The sequence below is a fragment of the Hordeum vulgare genome, chromosome 7H (genome assembly GCF_904849725.1).
Source record: "Hordeum vulgare subsp. vulgare chromosome 7H, MorexV3_pseudomolecules_assembly, whole genome shotgun sequence".
In the NCBI taxonomy this organism is placed as follows: Eukaryota; Viridiplantae; Streptophyta; class Magnoliopsida; order Poales; family Poaceae; genus Hordeum; species Hordeum vulgare.
In genome coordinates, this window is record NC_058524.1 from 184,249,074 (window position 1) to 184,266,140 (window position 17,067).

At 48.8% G+C, this 17,067-nt stretch overlaps 2 protein-coding genes across 2 annotated transcripts; both read right to left on the reverse strand.

Moving 5' to 3' along the window:
- Window positions 1–254: 254 nt before the first annotated feature.
- Window positions 255–956, reverse strand: LOC123408484 (chaperone protein dnaJ 10-like). The gene is made up of 2 exons (XM_045101585.1): window positions 527–956; window positions 255–428 (listed from the first exon to the last, which is right to left on the reverse strand). The coding sequence occupies exons 1-2, from the start codon at window positions 611–613 to the stop codon at window positions 270–272; spliced, it is 246 nt and encodes an 81-aa protein (XP_044957520.1). The 5' UTR covers window positions 614–956; the 3' UTR covers window positions 255–269.
- Window positions 957–4,787: 3,831 nt separating this feature from the next.
- Window positions 4,788–5,489, reverse strand: LOC123410188 (chaperone protein dnaJ 10-like). Its single transcript, XM_045103087.1, has 2 exons — window positions 5,060–5,489; window positions 4,788–4,961 (listed from the first exon to the last, which is right to left on the reverse strand). The coding sequence occupies exons 1-2, from the start codon at window positions 5,144–5,146 to the stop codon at window positions 4,803–4,805; spliced, it is 246 nt and encodes an 81-aa protein (XP_044959022.1). The 5' UTR covers window positions 5,147–5,489; the 3' UTR covers window positions 4,788–4,802.
- Window positions 5,490–17,067: the final 11,578 nt, after the last annotated feature.

Sequence of the window (17,067 nt, forward strand, 5' to 3'; positions counted from 1 at the left end):
TGCACGGCGTAGCCCTGCCGGATCAGCTCCTCCAACATCACTGCCACGTCGTCGTGCTATCGGAGAATTCATCTACTTCTTCGCCCCTCTTGCTGGATCAAGAAGGCGGAGATCAGCAGGGAAGGCAAGCTACCATGGGCACCAACAGACTAGTCAAACAAGAACACCTGCTCACAAAACCCAACTGGGGGCTGCTGGCATTATCCAAAGTCTTTGCGTTTTGGCGCAAACAGGTATGCCTATAATCGGGTTGAATCGAGGATTCTACGCTATGGGATGAGTGGCCGAGTTGCTTGGTACAGCAGCTCGGCTGTGAGCTGAGCGAAAGGTGGGCAGATTAGTAAAGGGGCAAAGGCAAAACACTTTACCTGGAACTTCCCTGCTGCCTGCGGGTCATTAGGGTTCTTGTCTGGGTGGACCTGCCTCGCCTGCAACACCACCACCACCAGAAGCAGAAGGAATCAGATACTAGAAGAAAAAAAAACGCAGCAAAGCAAGCGGCCGCGAGGAGGAGCGGGAGGTCTACCTTGATGTAATAGGCCTTCTTGATCTCCGACTCGCTGGCTGTGGGGATCACGCCGAGCACGTCGTAGTAGCCCGTCTCCTTCACCATGGCCGGCGACTCTCCCCGACCTTCGATCTGCTCCCTCCTCCTCTTCCCGATTCGCTTGCAGGCTGGGGTGGATCCACCAACTGGCCAACTGTTCGGTCGAGGGGGGAGACGGGATGCGCCGGACGGCGACGGCGACGGCGACGGCGACGGCGGTAACGGTGGGACGCCGGGCGTGGGGGGGAGAGGACGGAGGAGCTGGCTGGTGGTCGACCGGTCGGGCTTTTGGATTTCCGCCACCTGCAAAGCGCGTGGTGTCGGACAGAACTTCTGTATTTCGCTGGGAATCTACCGCGATTCCACGCCCGGCAGCCAAGTTGGATTTGGGTCTGGTCACTGGTCAGGTCAGTGGGTTGCTGCAGTCAGAGTCGTCGACCGTATGTACTACCTCGGCCTAAATCACCTCGGAAAAGTCTCCCACATGATCGTCAAACAAACTACACGCGAGGGTTGCTGGTTTTTCTTTTCTTAACCTTCCAATCGGTATTATTTTTTCTGGAGTCCTTGCCTCGTATTGACTACTATTCTTCTTTATTTTTAAGAGAAAAACGAACACCGAAAATAATAAAAACTACAACCAGATTGGTATACCATCGAGCGACGATTACAAACACTGAAACGAGCCGAAGACGCACCGCCGTCATCAACCCACACCCCTCCCCCTTCCTTCTCCCTTCCGTCGGAGCCGGTCAGAGCTTGTAGTACACAGTCAAAAAGTCGTTCGGTTAAGGCCTCATAGAACCACCACACCGAAACAGCAACAAACAGAGATAAAAGGAAGTATAGATAGGAATTTGAAAACACACTTATGTACGCAAACAAAGATCGGATCACCAAAAAACAACCACTAACTGAATCCTGCGAGATCCGTCCGAGACACACCTCCACACACCCTTCGATAATGCTAGACGCATCACACGAACACGGACTAAGTGGGGAGAACCTTAGTCCATTTTCACACAGTCGTCTTCCTGAGCAGTATAGAGACCTTAGCAAAACTCAAAGAAACATATAAAAGTGAAGCCCTCTCGCCGTCAAAGGGTCGGGGTTTGCCGTGCCTCATGACCCTAAGGCCACAGGAGACGCGGCAAATCGGCGGCGCCGCCGATGGGAGGCAGAAACCCTAGTCACCTTGTTTGCTTGGAGGAGAGGCGAAGGGGTAAACCGCCCTGACATAGGATACTATTACTTTTCAGTAATTTTGTCAAAGAAAGTTCGACATCAACGCTGAACAAAATCGGTCTAATACATCATTCGGATCATCTATGCCACTATTGTGAAGGCTTATCTCGCTGTCGGAATCGGGGCTCCACAGACCCAAGAAACGGTTCAAACTCTGGGGTGTGCTTTCCTACCCTATTCTACCTCTCAGCTTCACGGTGACTCTCCGATGGCACGAACTAAGGGGAGTGAAATAGAACACACGACAGTTTACCCAGGTTCGGGCCACCTCGCGGTGTAATACCCTACTCCTCCTTGTTTGGATTGCTCGAAGGTGAAGACGAGTACAAAGGTGTGTTCTTGCCCTAGCTGAGACAAAATGGGGATCTCCCTTGCTACGGAGGTTGGGCCTCTCTTTTATACTGGCATTGGTCCTCTTTCCTCCAAAAACATTGGCGGGAAGGGTTGCCACAATGGTCGTTCTGAAAGGGGACAAGACTGCAGTCTGCCCAGACAAAGGTGGTTTTCGCGTGCAAAAGCCTCTCTTCATTATGCGCTGGTGGGCTCGGGAGTGACCTTCGTCCTGCCGAGCCCCCGGCCTTAGCCCTCTTGCACCAATCAGGAAACCTTTGGGAGTCGCTTCGGGAGCACGCCAGCTGGCCTGGCTCTCTTAGCATGGAAGAGGAAATCCTCCCTGTCTGTGCCCACTCGCACCGCTCCTGCGCCGCCTACACAGCCTTCATCATCCACGTGAAGGCCTAGGGTCACGGGACCCTGCCAGGTTGCCCTTGGCGAGCCCACCCCGCGAGAGCCTCTTGGGTGGCCTCGGGACGCGTCCTCGCGAGGAATGCCCTCTCGAGGCCCTTGGCGACGATCCTGAAATGCTCACCTCGCGAGGCGAGGGACCTCGTGAAGGTCTTCCTTGCCGAGATCGCCGATGGGCCAAGCCAGGCTTGCCCAGCCGCGTCGCACCTAGGGCCGCAGGTCGACGCGACTGGGTACCCCCTGTCCGAGAGGCCCGACAGTAGCCCCGGGCCTGCGTTGTGCACGGCTTTTGTGATGTCCGGTAGTTAAGCTACAATAACCACACACTAATGGTGCCACGTCATGAAGTTTAACTAAGCTAAATTTTTACTCCCTCCGTCCCAAAATAAGTGACTAAAAATGACTCAACTTTGCACTAACTTTAGTACAAAGTTGAGTCATAAAGTTTAACTAAGCTAAATTTTTACTCCCTCCATCCCAAAATAAGTGACTAAAAATGACTCAACTTTGCACTAACTTTAGTACAAAGTTGAGTCATTTTTAGTCACTTATTTGAGGACGGAGGGAGTACTTATTTAAAATCATAGACAAATTCAATTTAAAATAAAGTCAATTATTGTTTCTTCTCCAAACATAAAATAAAAATGTTCATACTGTTACAAATATTTCGTGAGTAATGTTGGGGTAGAAATCAACTTTTTATAAAATATTTAAGTACCCTTAACCTTTTTCAAACACGTCCAACAACATTAAATTAAGTCTTTTCAAAGTAAACAAATAGGTTGGTATTTCAAATTAAATTGGAACTTTGTGTGCTAACTCAAAATATTGCCTACTATTTAGGTGCTAACTTTTAGGAGCAACAAAAAAAATAGGTATTAAAAATAAAAGTAAAATAGAAACTGTTTTAAAAATAAAATAGAAAAGTATTAAAAAAGAAAAAGGAAAATAATCAGACCCCCCCCAGCCCAACCCGGCCTCGGCCTACTAGGCCGACCGGCCCATATACCCCAAGGGGTATAAACCCCCCCTCTCAAACCCTAACGAGCCACAAACCCCCACCCCGACCCCCACTCGCCCCGTTCTCTCCCTCCTCCCGATCTGGATCGGGGAACAGCAGCCGACCCGAACGCCTCCCATCGTCGTCGCCCCGTTGCCGCCAGCCATCCCCGTCGGCACCACGTCGCCTCCCCACCACGTCATCGCCCCACCACGACCCTCCCCGTGCCTCTGCTTCCCACTACAACCGCTGGTGAGCCCTCCCGGGATCCTCCCACACCCTCCTTCCTCTCCCCACTCCGGTTGTTGCACCCCGATGCTGAGCGCCCCCTCCCCCGACAGCCCGCACGGCCCCGCTGCGCGCTCGCCCGCGCCTCGTGCCGCCCGCATCGCCGTGCGCTACCCCGTGTCGACGCTCTGCTCCCTGCCACCGATGCCCGTGCCCGTGGCCGCCCCTCACCACCGGTCGCAAGCCACCAACACAGCCCACACGGCCACTGGCCCTGGCCGTCGGTGCACCACCGCCGCCGGCTGCCACCACCACCGGTGGCCATCACCCCTCCTCCGGTCGTTGGTTCCTGTGGCCCGAGCCCTGGCTGGCCCTCTCTGTGGCACTAGGGGGTAGCACACTCTGTTAGTTTTGTTGGGGTACCCCCCCCTTCAGTGGATGACAACAGGGGCCCACACCCTTGTTTAATAGATCCAAGAGGTGGCGCACCAGCCCCTGGTGGGCTGGGAAGCTAGCCTCATGGGCCTATGCGCCAAGAAGAGAGGAGGTGGGTCAATCCTGCTAGAATGAGGACTCCTCCTCCACCAAACTGAATTGGAGGAGGACTCCTCCCCCTTGTGTCGCCGGCCAACCCTAGGGGTTTTCCCTAGGGCGCCACCTCCCTCCCACCTATATATAGTGGAGAGGAGAGAGGCTAGCCGTACCACAAGCCACGGTGCAACCCATCTCCCTCCACTACTTCGTGACACCCCGTAGGCTAGTTCGGCAGTGCACGGCGTAGCCCTGCCGGATCAGCTCCTCCAACATCACTGCCACGTCGTCGTGCTATCGGAGAATTCATCTACTTCTTCGCCCCTCTTGCTGGATCAAGAAGGCGGAGATCAGCAGGGAAGGCAAGCTACCATGGGCACCAACAGACTAGTCAAACAAGAACACCTGCTCACAAAACCCAACTGGGGGCTGCTGGCATTATCCAAAGTCTTTGCGTTTTGGCGCAAACAGGTATGCCTATAATCGGGTTGAATCGAGGATTCTACGCTATGGGATGAGTGGCCGAGTTGCTTGGTACAGCAGCTCGGCTGTGAGCTGAGCGAAAGGTGGGCAGATTAGTAAAGGGGCAAAGGCAAAACACTTTACCTGGAACTTCCCTGCTGCCTGCGGGTCATTAGGGTTCTTGTCTGGGTGGACCTGCCTCGCCTGCAACACCACCACCACCAGAAGCAGAAGGAATCAGATACTAGAAGAAAAAAAAACGCAGCAAAGCAAGCGGCCGCGAGGAGGAGCGGGAGGTCTACCTTGATGTAATAGGCCTTCTTGATCTCCGACTCGCTGGCTGTGGGGATCACGCCGAGCACGTCGTAGTAGCCCGTCTCCTTCACCATGGCCGGCGACTCTCCCCGACCTTCGATCTGCTCCCTCCTCCTCTTCCCGATTCGCTTGCAGGCTGGGGTGGATCCACCAACTGGCCAACTGTTCGGTCGAGGGGGGAGACGGGATGCGCCGGACGGCGACGGCGACGGCGACGGCGACGGCGGTAACGGTGGGACGCCGGGCGTGGGGGGGAGAGGACGGAGGAGCTGGCTGGTGGTCGACCGGTCGGGCTTTTGGATTTCCGCCACCTGCAAAGCGCGTGGTGTCGGACAGAACTTCTGTATTTCGCTGGGAATCTACCGCGATTCCACGCCCGGCAGCCAAGTTGGATTTGGGTCTGGTCACTGGTCAGGTCAGTGGGTTGCTGCAGTCAGAGTCGTCGACCGTATGTACTACCTCGGCCTAAATCACCTCGGAAAAGTCTCCCACATGATCGTCAAACAAACTACACGCGAGGGTTGCTGGTTTTTCTTTTCTTAACCTTCCAATCGGTATTATTTTTTCTGGAGTCCTTGCCTCGTATTGACTACTATTCTTCTTTATTTTTAAGAGAAAAACGAACACCGAAAATAATAAAAACTACAACCAGATTGGTATACCATCGAGCGACGATTACAAACACTGAAACGAGCCGAAGACGCACCGCCGTCATCAACCCACACCCCTCCCCCTTCCTTCTCCCTTCCGTCGGAGCCGGTCAGAGCTTGTAGTACACAGTCAAAAAGTCGTTCGGTTAAGGCCTCATAGAACCACCACACCGAAACAGCAACAAACAGAGATAAAAGGAAGTATAGATAGGAATTTGAAAACACACTTATGTACGCAAACAAAGATCGGATCACCAAAAAACAACCACTAACTGAATCCTGCGAGATCCGTCCGAGACACACCTCCACACACCCTTCGATAATGCTAGACGCATCACACGAACACGGACTAAGTGGGGAGAACCTTAGTCCATTTTCACACAGTCGTCTTCCTGAGCAGTATAGAGACCTTAGCAAAACTCAAAGAAACATATAAAAGTGAAGCCCTCTCGCCGTCAAAGGGTCGGGGTTTGCCGTGCCTCATGACCCTAAGGCCACAGGAGACGCGGCAAATCGGCGGCGCCGCCGATGGGAGGCAGAAACCCTAGTCACCTTGTTTGCTTGGAGGAGAGGCGAAGGGGTAAACCGCCCTGACATAGGATACTATTACTTTTCAGTAATTTTGTCAAAGAAAGTTCGACATCAACGCTGAACAAAATCGGTCTAATACATCATTCGGATCATCTATGCCACTATTGTGAAGGCTTATCTCGCTGTCGGAATCGGGGCTCCACAGACCCAAGAAACGGTTCAAACTCTGGGGTGTGCTTTCCTACCCTATTCTACCTCTCAGCTTCACGGTGACTCTCCGATGGCACGAACTAAGGGGAGTGAAATAGAACACACGACAGTTTACCCAGGTTCGGGCCACCTCGCGGTGTAATACCCTACTCCTCCTTGTTTGGATTGCTCGAAGGTGAAGACGAGTACAAAGGTGTGTTCTTGCCCTAGCTGAGACAAAATGGGGATCTCCCTTGCTACGGAGGTTGGGCCTCTCTTTTATACTGGCATTGGTCCTCTTTCCTCCAAAAACATTGGCGGGAAGGGTTGCCACAACGGTCGTTCTGAAAGGGGACAAGACTGCAGTCCACCCAGACAAAGGTGGTTTTCGCGTGCAAAAGCCTCTCTTCATTATGCGCTGGTGGGCTCGGGAGTGACCTTCGTCCTACCGAGCCCCCGGCCTTAGCCCTCTTGCACCAATCAGGAAACCTTTGGGAGTCGCTTCGGGAGCACGCCAGCTGGCCTGGCTCTCTTAGCATGGAAGAGGAAATCCTCCCTGTCTGTGCCCACTCGCACCGCTCCTGCGCCGCCTACACAGCCTTCATCATCCACGTGAAGGCCTAGGGTCACGGGACCCTGCCAGGTTGCCCTTGGCGAGCCCACCCCGCGAGAGCCTCTTGGGTGGCCTCGGGACGCGTCCTCGCGAGGAATGCCCTCTCGAGGCCCTTGGCGACGATCCTGAAATGCTCACCTCGCGAGGCGAGGGACCTCGTGAAGGTCTTCCTTGCCGAGATCGCCGATGGGCCAAGCCAGGCTTGCCCAGCCGCGTCGCACCTAGGGCCGCAGGTCGACGCGACTGGGTACCCCCTGTCCGAGAGGCCCGACAGTAGCCCCGGGCCTGCGTTGTGCACGGCTTTTGTGATGTCCGGTAGTTAAGCTACAATAACCACACACTAATGGTGCCACGTCATGAAGTTTAACTAAGCTAAATTTTTACTCCCTCCGTCCCAAAATAAGTGACTAAAAATGACTCAACTTTGCACTAACTTTAGTACAAAGTTGAGTCATAAAGTTTAACTAAGCTAAATTTTTACTCCCTCCATCCCAAAATAAGTGACTAAAAATGACTCAACTTTGCACTAACTTTAGTACAAAGTTGAGTCATTTTTAGTCACTTATTTGAGGACGGAGGGAGTACTTATTTAAAATCATAGACAAATTCAATTTAAAATAAAGTCAATTATTGTTTCTTCTCCAAACATAAAATAAAAATGTTCATACTGTTACAAATATTTCGTGAGTAATGTTGGGGTAGAAATCAACTTTTTATAAAATATTTAAGTACCCTTAACCTTTTTCAAACACGTCCAACAACATTAAATTAAGTCTTTTCAAAGTAAACAAATAGGTTGGTATTTCAAATTAAATTGGAACTTTGTGTGCTAACTCAAAATATTGCCTACTATTTAGGTGCTAACTTTTAGGAGCAACAAAAAAAATAGGTATTAAAAATAAAAGTAAAATAGAAACTGTTTTAAAAATAAAATAGAAAAGTATTAAAAAAGAAAAAGGAAAATAATCAGACCCCCCCCCCCCCCCAGCCCAACCCGGCCTCGGCCTACTAGGCCGACCGGCCCATATACCCCAAGGGGTATAAACCCCCCCTCTCAAACCCTAACCAGCCACAAACCCCCACCCCGACCCCCACTCGCCCCGTTCTCTCCCTCCTCCCGATCTGGATCGGGGAACAGCAGCCGACCCGAACGCCTCCCATCGTCGTCGCCCCGTTGCCGCCAGCCATCCCCGTCGGCACCACGTCGCCTCCCCACCACGTCATCGCCCCACCACGACCCTCCCCGTGCCTCTGCTTCCCACTACAACCGCTGGTGAGCCCTCCCGGGATCCTCCCACACCCTCCTTCCTCTCCCCACTCCGGTTGTTGCACCCCGATGCTGAGCGCCCCCTCCCCCGACAGCCCGCACGGCCCCGCTGCGCGCTCGCCCGCGCCTCGTGCCGCCCGCATCGCCGTGCGCTACCCCGTGTCGACGCTCTGCTCCCTGCCACCGATGCCCGTGCCCGTGGCCGCCCCTCACCACCGGTCGCAAGCCACCAACACAGCCCACACGGCCACTGGCCCTGGCCGTCGGTGCACCACCGCCGCCGGCTGCCACCACCACCGGTGGCCGTCACCCCTCCTCCGGTCGTTGGTTCCTGTGGCCCGAGCCCTGGCTGGCCCTCTCTGTGGCACTAGGGGGTAGCACACTCTGTTAGTTTTGTTGGGGTACCCCCCCCTTCAGTGGATGACAACAGGGGCCCACACCCTTGTTTAATAGATCCAAGAGGTGGCGCACCAGCCCCTGGTGGGCTGGGAAGCTAGCCTCATGGGCCTATGCGCCAAGAAGAGAGGAGGTGGGTCAATCCTGCTAGAATGAGGACTCCTCCTCCACCAAACTGAATTGGAGGAGGACTCCTCCCCCTTGTGTCGCCGGCCAACCCTAGGGGTTTTCCCTAGGGCGCCACCTCCCTCCCACCTATATATAGTGGAGAGGAGAGAGGCTAGCCGTACCACAAGCCACGGTGCAACCCATCTCCCTCCACTACTTCGTGACACCCCGTAGGCTAGTTCGGCAGTGCACGGCGTAGCCCTGCCGGATCAGCTCCTCCAACATCACTGCCACGTCGTCGTGCTATCGGAGAATTCATCTACTTCTTCGCCCCTCTTGCTGGATCAAGAAGGCTGAGATCATCATCAAGTTGTACGTGTGCTGAACGCGGAGGTGCCGTTCGTTCGACACTAGATCGTGATTGGATCATGGGACGTCTTGCAATTTGGATAGCAAAGATGTTCGACTACATCAACCGCGTTTCTTAACGCTTCCCGCTTAGCGATCTACAAGGGTATGTGGATCCGATCTCTCCTCCCGTAGATGGTCATCACCATGGATAGATCTTATGTGTGCATAGGAAAATATTTGTTTCCCATGCAACGTTCCCCGGCATTAGCAAGATCGAAGAAAACTATTGGGGAAGAAGACCCCCTTTTATAGGCCTCCCCAAATCGAACTGTTATGCACTCAGTCAGTGCATAAGCGGTAGTACCGCTCAGGAGAGCGGTACTTCCGCTGGAACGAAAGTTTCAAGGAAAAACGTGCAAACGACAAGGATCTCGGGATGGTAGTGCCGCTGGAGCGGTACTACCGTTCGCCCAACGGTACTACTACTTGAGCACTACTACCGCTCCCCCCCAAGAAGTACTACCGCTCAAAATGTAAAAAGACCCCAAAGAAGTGACAGAAAATATTTAAGAGGAAGTAGCAATGGTAGTTGTTGGGATACACAAAATGGTTAGGCCCATGAAGGGTCGAAATACCATAAAAGTATGGGGTCCACACATGAGGTGGGCCCTGATACGTCTCCAACGTATCTATAATTTTTGATGGTTTCATGCTATTATTTTGTCAAACTTTGGATGCTTTGTATGCCTTTTATATCTTTTTTGGGACTAACTTATTAACTCAGTGCCAAGTGCCAGTTCCTGTTTTTTCCGTGTTTTTGACCCTTTTCAGAGGAGGATTTTAAACGGAGACCAAACGGAACGAAACTTCTAAAAAGATTTTTTCCAAAATAGAAGACGATCGGGGGACTTGAGAACCAAGGCAGGGGGCCACCAGGGACCCCACAAGCCCCCTAGCCGCGGCCAGGGTGGCCGCGCCTCCCAGGCTTATGGGCTCCCTGGGCCACCTCTGCCCTAGGTCTTTCGCCTATATATTCCCTAAAATCCTAGGAAAAATCAGGAGATCATCGAAAGTAGTTTTCCGCCGCCGCAAGCTTCTGTCTCCGCAAGATCCCATCTGGGGCACGTTCTGGTGCCCTGCCAGAGGGGGGATTCGGATACGGAGGGCTTCTTCATCAACGCCATGACCTCTCCGATGATGCGTGAGTAGTTCACCATAGACCTACGGGTCCATAGCTAGTAGCTAGATGGCTTCTTCTCTCTCTTGGATCTTCAATACAAAGTTCTCCATGATCTTCATGGAGATCTATCCGATGTAATCTTCTTTTGCTGTGTGTTTGTCGAGATCCGATGAATTGTAGATTTATGATCAGATTATCTATGAATCTTATTGGAGTTTCTTCTGATCTCTCTTATGCATGATTTCATATCCTTGTAATTCTCTTCGAGTTGTGGGTTTTGTTTGGCCAGCTTGATCTATGATTCTTGCAATGGGAGAAGTGCTTGGTTTTGGGTCCATACCGTGCGGTGACCTCACCCAGTGACAGAAGGGGTAGCGAGGCACGCATCATGTTGTTGCCATCAAGGGTAAAAAGATGGGGTTTTCATCATTGATTTGAGTTTATCCCTCTACATCATGTCATCTTGCTTAAGGCGTTACTCTGTTCGTCATGAACTCAATACACTAGATGCATGCTGGATAGCGATCGATGTGTGGAGTAATAGTAGTAGATGCAGAAAGTATCGTTCTACTTGTCTCGGACGTGATGCCTATATGTATGATCATTGCCTTAGATATAGTCATGACTTTGCGCGGTTCTATCAATTGCTCGACAGTAATTTGTTCACCCACCGTAATATTTGCTATTTTGAGAGAAGCCTCTAGTGAACACTATGGCCCCCGGCTCTACTTCACACCATATTTTCAGCCTTACTCTTTTACTTCGTTGCACTTTCCGCCTTCAGATCTCACTTTGCAATCAATCTTGAAGGGATTGACAACCCCTTTATAGCGTTGGGTGCAAGCTCTTTTGTGTTTGCGCAGGTACTCAGGACTTGACGAGATTATCCTACTGGATTGATACCTTGGTTCTCAAACTGAGGGAAATACTTACTGCTCCTGTGCTGCATCACCCTTTCCTCTTCAAGGGAAAAACCAACGCAAGCAAGTCTCCGTTAACGTGTCAATTTCTGGCTCTGTTGTTTGAGAAGTAGCACAAGGATTTCTGGCGCCGTTGCCGGGGAGGATCAAGTCAAGAACTCATCCAAGTAAGTGTCGCAAACTCATCTCTTGCATTTACTTTTTTGCCTCTCGTTTTCTCTCCCCCACTTTTGAAAAACAAAAATTACAAAAATATCTGCCTTTTTCGTTTGCCTTTTTTGTTTGCCTTTTGTTCGCCCTTTTCTCTCGCTTGCTCTTTGTCCGCTTGTCTGCATGCTAAGACCTGTATGGCCCAACCAAGGGATTTTGATGCTCACTATGCGAGGTTGGAAGAAATTGAAACTAGTGTTAAAGGCTTCATGTCTGCACAGTTTGAATACAATAGTTACTTTCGTAGAGAACTGAAGGAGCAAAATTCTTTTTTGGCTTTTATGAAGAAAGAAGTTGATGATATGGCCAAAGAATTCCTTGCGCTAAATTCTCAGTTTGCTCGTCTTGAAAATTTGGTAGGCCAGATTTCTGATAAACAGGATACTTTATTCAATAAAATGGCTGCTAAACCTGAAATTTGTGATGAGAATCACGAAGATCTTAAAGTGCTTGGTGTGACTCCCATTGAATCTTTGTTTTCTTGTGTCAAACCTAATGATGATGGGGCTGGATATGAATCCACTTTGGTTGAAAAACGCCCCAATGATTCGGAGTCCATCTATCTTGATGCTAAAAGCATTGAAAGTGCAGTAGAAGATATTAAAACTTTGAGTAGTAATGAAATTACTACCTTGGATTTCAAGGAATTCAATTATGATAGTTGCTCCTTGATTGAATGCATTTCCTTGATGCAATCCATGCTAAACTCTCCACACGCTTATAGCCAAAACAAGGCCTTTACCGATCATATCGTCGAAGCTATGATAAAATCTCTTGAAGAGAAACTTGAATTGGAAGTATCTATCCCTAGAAAGCTTCATGATGAGTGGGAACCTACTATCAAAATCAAAATCAAAAACTATGAATGCAATGCTTTGTGTGATTTGGGTGCTAGTGTTTCCGCGATTCCAAAGTCTTTATGTGATGTTGTGGGTTTTAATGAGATTGAGGAGTGTTCTCTTAATTTGCATCTTGCGGATTCTACTGTCAAGAAACCCATGGGAAGGATCAATGATGTTCTTATTATTGCAAATAGGAACTATGTACCCGTGGATTTCATTGTGCTTGACATTGATTGCAATCCTACATGCCCTATTATTCTTGGTAGACCTTTCCTAAGGACTATCGGCGCTATCATCGATATGAAGGAAGGGAATATTAGATTTCAATTTCCTTTAAAGAAGGGCATGGAGCATTTTCCTAGAAAGAAAATAAGATTGCCTTATGAATCCATGATAAGGGCTACTTATGGGTTGAGTACCAAAGACGACGATACGTGATTCTATCGCCTTATGCCTAGCTAAGGGCGTTAAACAATAGCGCTTGTTGGGAGGCAAACCAATGAATTTATCTTTTTATTTATGTTTTGTTGAGTCCACACCATCATAATTCTGTTATTATAGTGTCTTTTGTGTTTCTTTTTGTGTTTGAGCCAAGTAAAACCTTTATGACTAGTCTTGGTGATGATTGTTTGATCCTGCTCGAAAACGACAGAAACTTTTCACTCACGAGATTATTTTTCATTTTTATTTAGAAAGAGATTTTGAGTTGATTCTTTTTGCATCTGGTTTATATGCCTTTTTTCCAGGCTTTCATAAGTTTTCAGAATTTTTGAGGTACCAGAAGTATACAAAGTATACAGATTGCTACAGACTGGTCTGTTTTTGACAGATTCTATTTTTCTTGAGTTGGTTTCTTGTTTTGATGAAACTATGGATAGTATCGGGGGGGGGGGGGGTTACTAGCCATGGAGAAGTGAGAATACAGTAATCTAAGACCAATATAAATAGAAATCAAGATTGCTACAGTACCTAAAGAGGTGGTAGTTTGTTTTCTTGTGCTAATGATATCACGAGTTTCTGTTTAAGTTTTGTGTTGTGAAGTTTTCAAGTTTTGGGTGATGTTCTCATGGACAGAGAGATAAGGAGTGGAAAGAGCTCAAGCTTGGGGATGCCCAAGGCATCCCAAGCCAAATTCAAGGACACCAAAAAGCCTAAGCTTGGGGATGCCCCGAGAAGGCATCCCCTCTTTCGTCTTCAATCCATCTGTAACATTACTTGGAGCTATATTTTTATTCACCACATGATATGTGTTTTGCTTGGAGCGTCTTGTATCGTAGGAGTCTTTTCCTTTTGTTGTGTCATAATCATCCTTGCTGCACACCTTTTGAGAGAGACATGCAGTCATCGTGATTTTGCTAGAATGCTCATTGTGCTTCACTTATATCTTTTGAGCTAGATAATTTTGCTCTATGTGCTTCACTTAGATCTCTTAGAACACGGCGGTGCGTGACTTGGTAGTTGGCTTGTGCTATGAAAGTAGTCCCAAAGGTGATAGGTACCCAAAGAGGATACAAAAACCTCCATCTTCATGTGCATTGAGTAGAAAGAGAAGTTTTGATTCCTCTCAATTAGTTTTGAGACGTGGATTTGGTAATATTAAGAGTTATGTTAGTAGGGTGTTGTGAATCTAGAAATACTTGTGTTGAAGTTAGTGATCCCCGTAGCATGCACGTATGGTGAACCGCTATGTTAGGAAGTCGGAGCATAATTGATCTATTGATTGTCATCCATTGTGTTGAGGTTGGGATTGCGCGATGGTTAACACCTACCAACCCTTCCCCTAGGAGTATGCGTTTAGCACTTTGTTTCAATTACTAATAGAAACTTTCGCAACAAGTATGTGAGTTCTTCATGACTAATGTGAGTCCATGGTATAGATGCACTTTCACCTTCCACCATTGTTAGCCTCTCTTGTGCCGCGCAATTTTCGCTGGTGCACAAAACCACCATATGCCTCCCTCAAAACAACCACCATACCTACCTACTACAACATTTTCATAGCTATTCCGAGATATATTGCCATGCAACTCGCACCGTTCCTCTCGTGACTTGTGCCGTCACTCTCACCTATAGAGTCATCATCGTTCTGAGCTTTGAGCTGTGAGTAAATAAAAGTGTGATGATCATCATTATTAGAGCATTGTCCCATGTGAGGAAATAAAAAAGGCCAAAGAGCCCGAATAAAAAAAAGGGGGAGAAAACAAAAAAAAGAGAAAAAAAATAGTCCCAAGAGCCCAAATAAAAAAAAGAAAAAGAGAGAAGGGACAATGCTACTATCTTTTTCCACACTTGTGCTTCATAATAGCCCAAATAAAAAAAAGAAAAAGAGAGAAGGGACAATGCTCAAACTAAGGGAAATACTTACTGCTCCTGTGCTACATCATCCTTTCCTCTTCAAGGGGAAAACCAACGGAAGCAAGTCTCCGTCAACGTGTCAATTTCTGGCGCTGTTGTTTGAGAAGTAGCAGGCCCAGACAAATATATACATACTATCCACTCGGACGAGTACAACCTATCCACTCGGACGAGTATAGCCTATCCACTCGGACAAGTACAGTCCGTCCACTCGGATAAGTACAATGTGTCTGCTCGGACGATAGTCAACCACTAGGCCGTATGGCTCACTCGGATATGCAAGGATCAACAGTTAGTAAGGCAGTCGGAGCATCATCCTCATAGTGCAGTTTTTGTAGTGGGCTGGCATCATGGCATTAATGCCCCACATTGTAACATATGAGGTGAGGGGGTGGCGCACTCTATATAACCACCCCACCACATAGCTCAGGGATGGCCACTCTCTAGTCTCAGGACTTAGCTTGGAGATCCGTTCTCCCCTCTCTCTCTAATACACCATGTAACTCTATGTTCACGACAGATATGCAGAGCCTCTCCGGAGCATGGGACGTAGGGTTGTTATCTCCATCATGAGAGGCCCAAACTCGCTAAAATCAACGTGTCACCCATTTGCATCTTGATAGATCATTGATGCGTCCCAAACGTATCTATAATTTCTACTTGTTCCATGATCTTTTGGGTGATATTGTTATATGTTTTGCTACATTTTTATATCTTTTTACACATATTTGGACTAACCTACTAACTCAGTGCACCCAGTGCCAGTTTTTGTCTGCTAATATCTTTTTTGCAGCGGCTTTTACCCAAATTTCCAAATCCCCAAAAATCTCGAGAAAAATATATAAAAATCAGCGTGACAGAAGCTTCTAGATCACCGAAGATGGGCCAGAGGGGATCCAGGGGGGCCCAGGCAGCCACCCTGCACGGCCTGGCCCCTGGCCGCACCCACAGGCCGCCTGGGTGGGCCCCACCTCCTCTGACGCCCTCCTTTGGCCTATATTTACCCCTTCGATCGGAAACCCTTCCAGGATATCCAAAATCGCGAATTCCTCCATCGTTTCACCGCCGCAGCGCTTCCGAGATCGGGAGCGTCAGGAGAACTCTTCCCGGCACCCTGCCGGAGGGAGGATTGACCTCTGGGAGCTTCTCCACCGCCATGGACGCTTCCCGGACGTGCCGTGAGTAGTCCTCCTTGGACCATGAGTCCATGACCAGTAGCTATGTGATATCTTCTCTCCAATCATGTGCTTCCATGATTAGCCCCTTTGAGTTTCCCTACATGATCAAGGCACCTATGTAATTTTCATGCTATTTCTATGCTTGGTTTGTTGGGATCCGATGAATTATGAGATTATGTTCAGATTGTTATGAGTTATATATTTGATTATCCTTTTATATTATGTTCTTTAGTGATTCATGCATGTTCTCTGTTGCTCTTTATTGCTTTGGCCGAGTAGTAGATTGTAACTCCAAGAGGGAGCGTTATGCATGCTTGTGGGTTCATGCCCCCTGATGTCTAGCTTGAGTGACAGAAACATGAGACTAGGGGATGTGCTGTTGCCACCAGGGAGAAAACAACGGTGCTTGTGACCACGGTTGCAAGGATTGTTTACCTTACGCATAGTTCCTTAATGCAGTTGTCCGTTGCTTTGAGTTTAAACTTTGGGTGGGGCTCGCAACTTAATACCAGCGAGATGTTCTGGATAGATATCTCAAGGTGGATGATTAGTAAGTAGATGCCGATGAATAAACGGTCTACTTGTCTTGGCGTACTGCCCATTACTTTTGAGCCTCTAACTTTCAAGTAGCATAATTAGCATTGTAGTGCGTTTATAATTCTGTCAATTGCCTAACTCTGATTTGTTTACCCTAGCATAGTTTTTTATCATCTTTTGGGAGAGAGACATCACTAGTGAACATCATGTGACTCCGGTCCATATCACCATCATTGCTTACACCTCCATCATTTACCGCTTTCATTTACTTTTCCGTTGCAATCACTATCACTATTCCCGCTTGTGTTTTGATCCTTTGCAAACTACAAGGCCGGAGAGATTGACAACCTATCTGTACTCGTTGGGAGCGAAGTTATTTGTTGTGTGTGCAAGTCCACGTCCTCTGGTAGAGCCAGGGCAGCGGACACCTACTTGTTGATCCTCGGAGTCCTCCTGGTTCAATAAACCTTACAGTCTCCGTGTAAGGGAAACTTGCTGCTGACTACATCTCCACCTTCCACTTGGGGTAACCAACGAGGGGCGAGAAGTATATTCATCAACTCGTCATCAAGCAAGTTTCTGGCGCCGTTGCCGGGGACTCCAGTCTTCAAGATAGGGGAGTTGCACGTTATCTTTTACCTTTGCTTTTTAGTCTTGTTAGTTTGCTT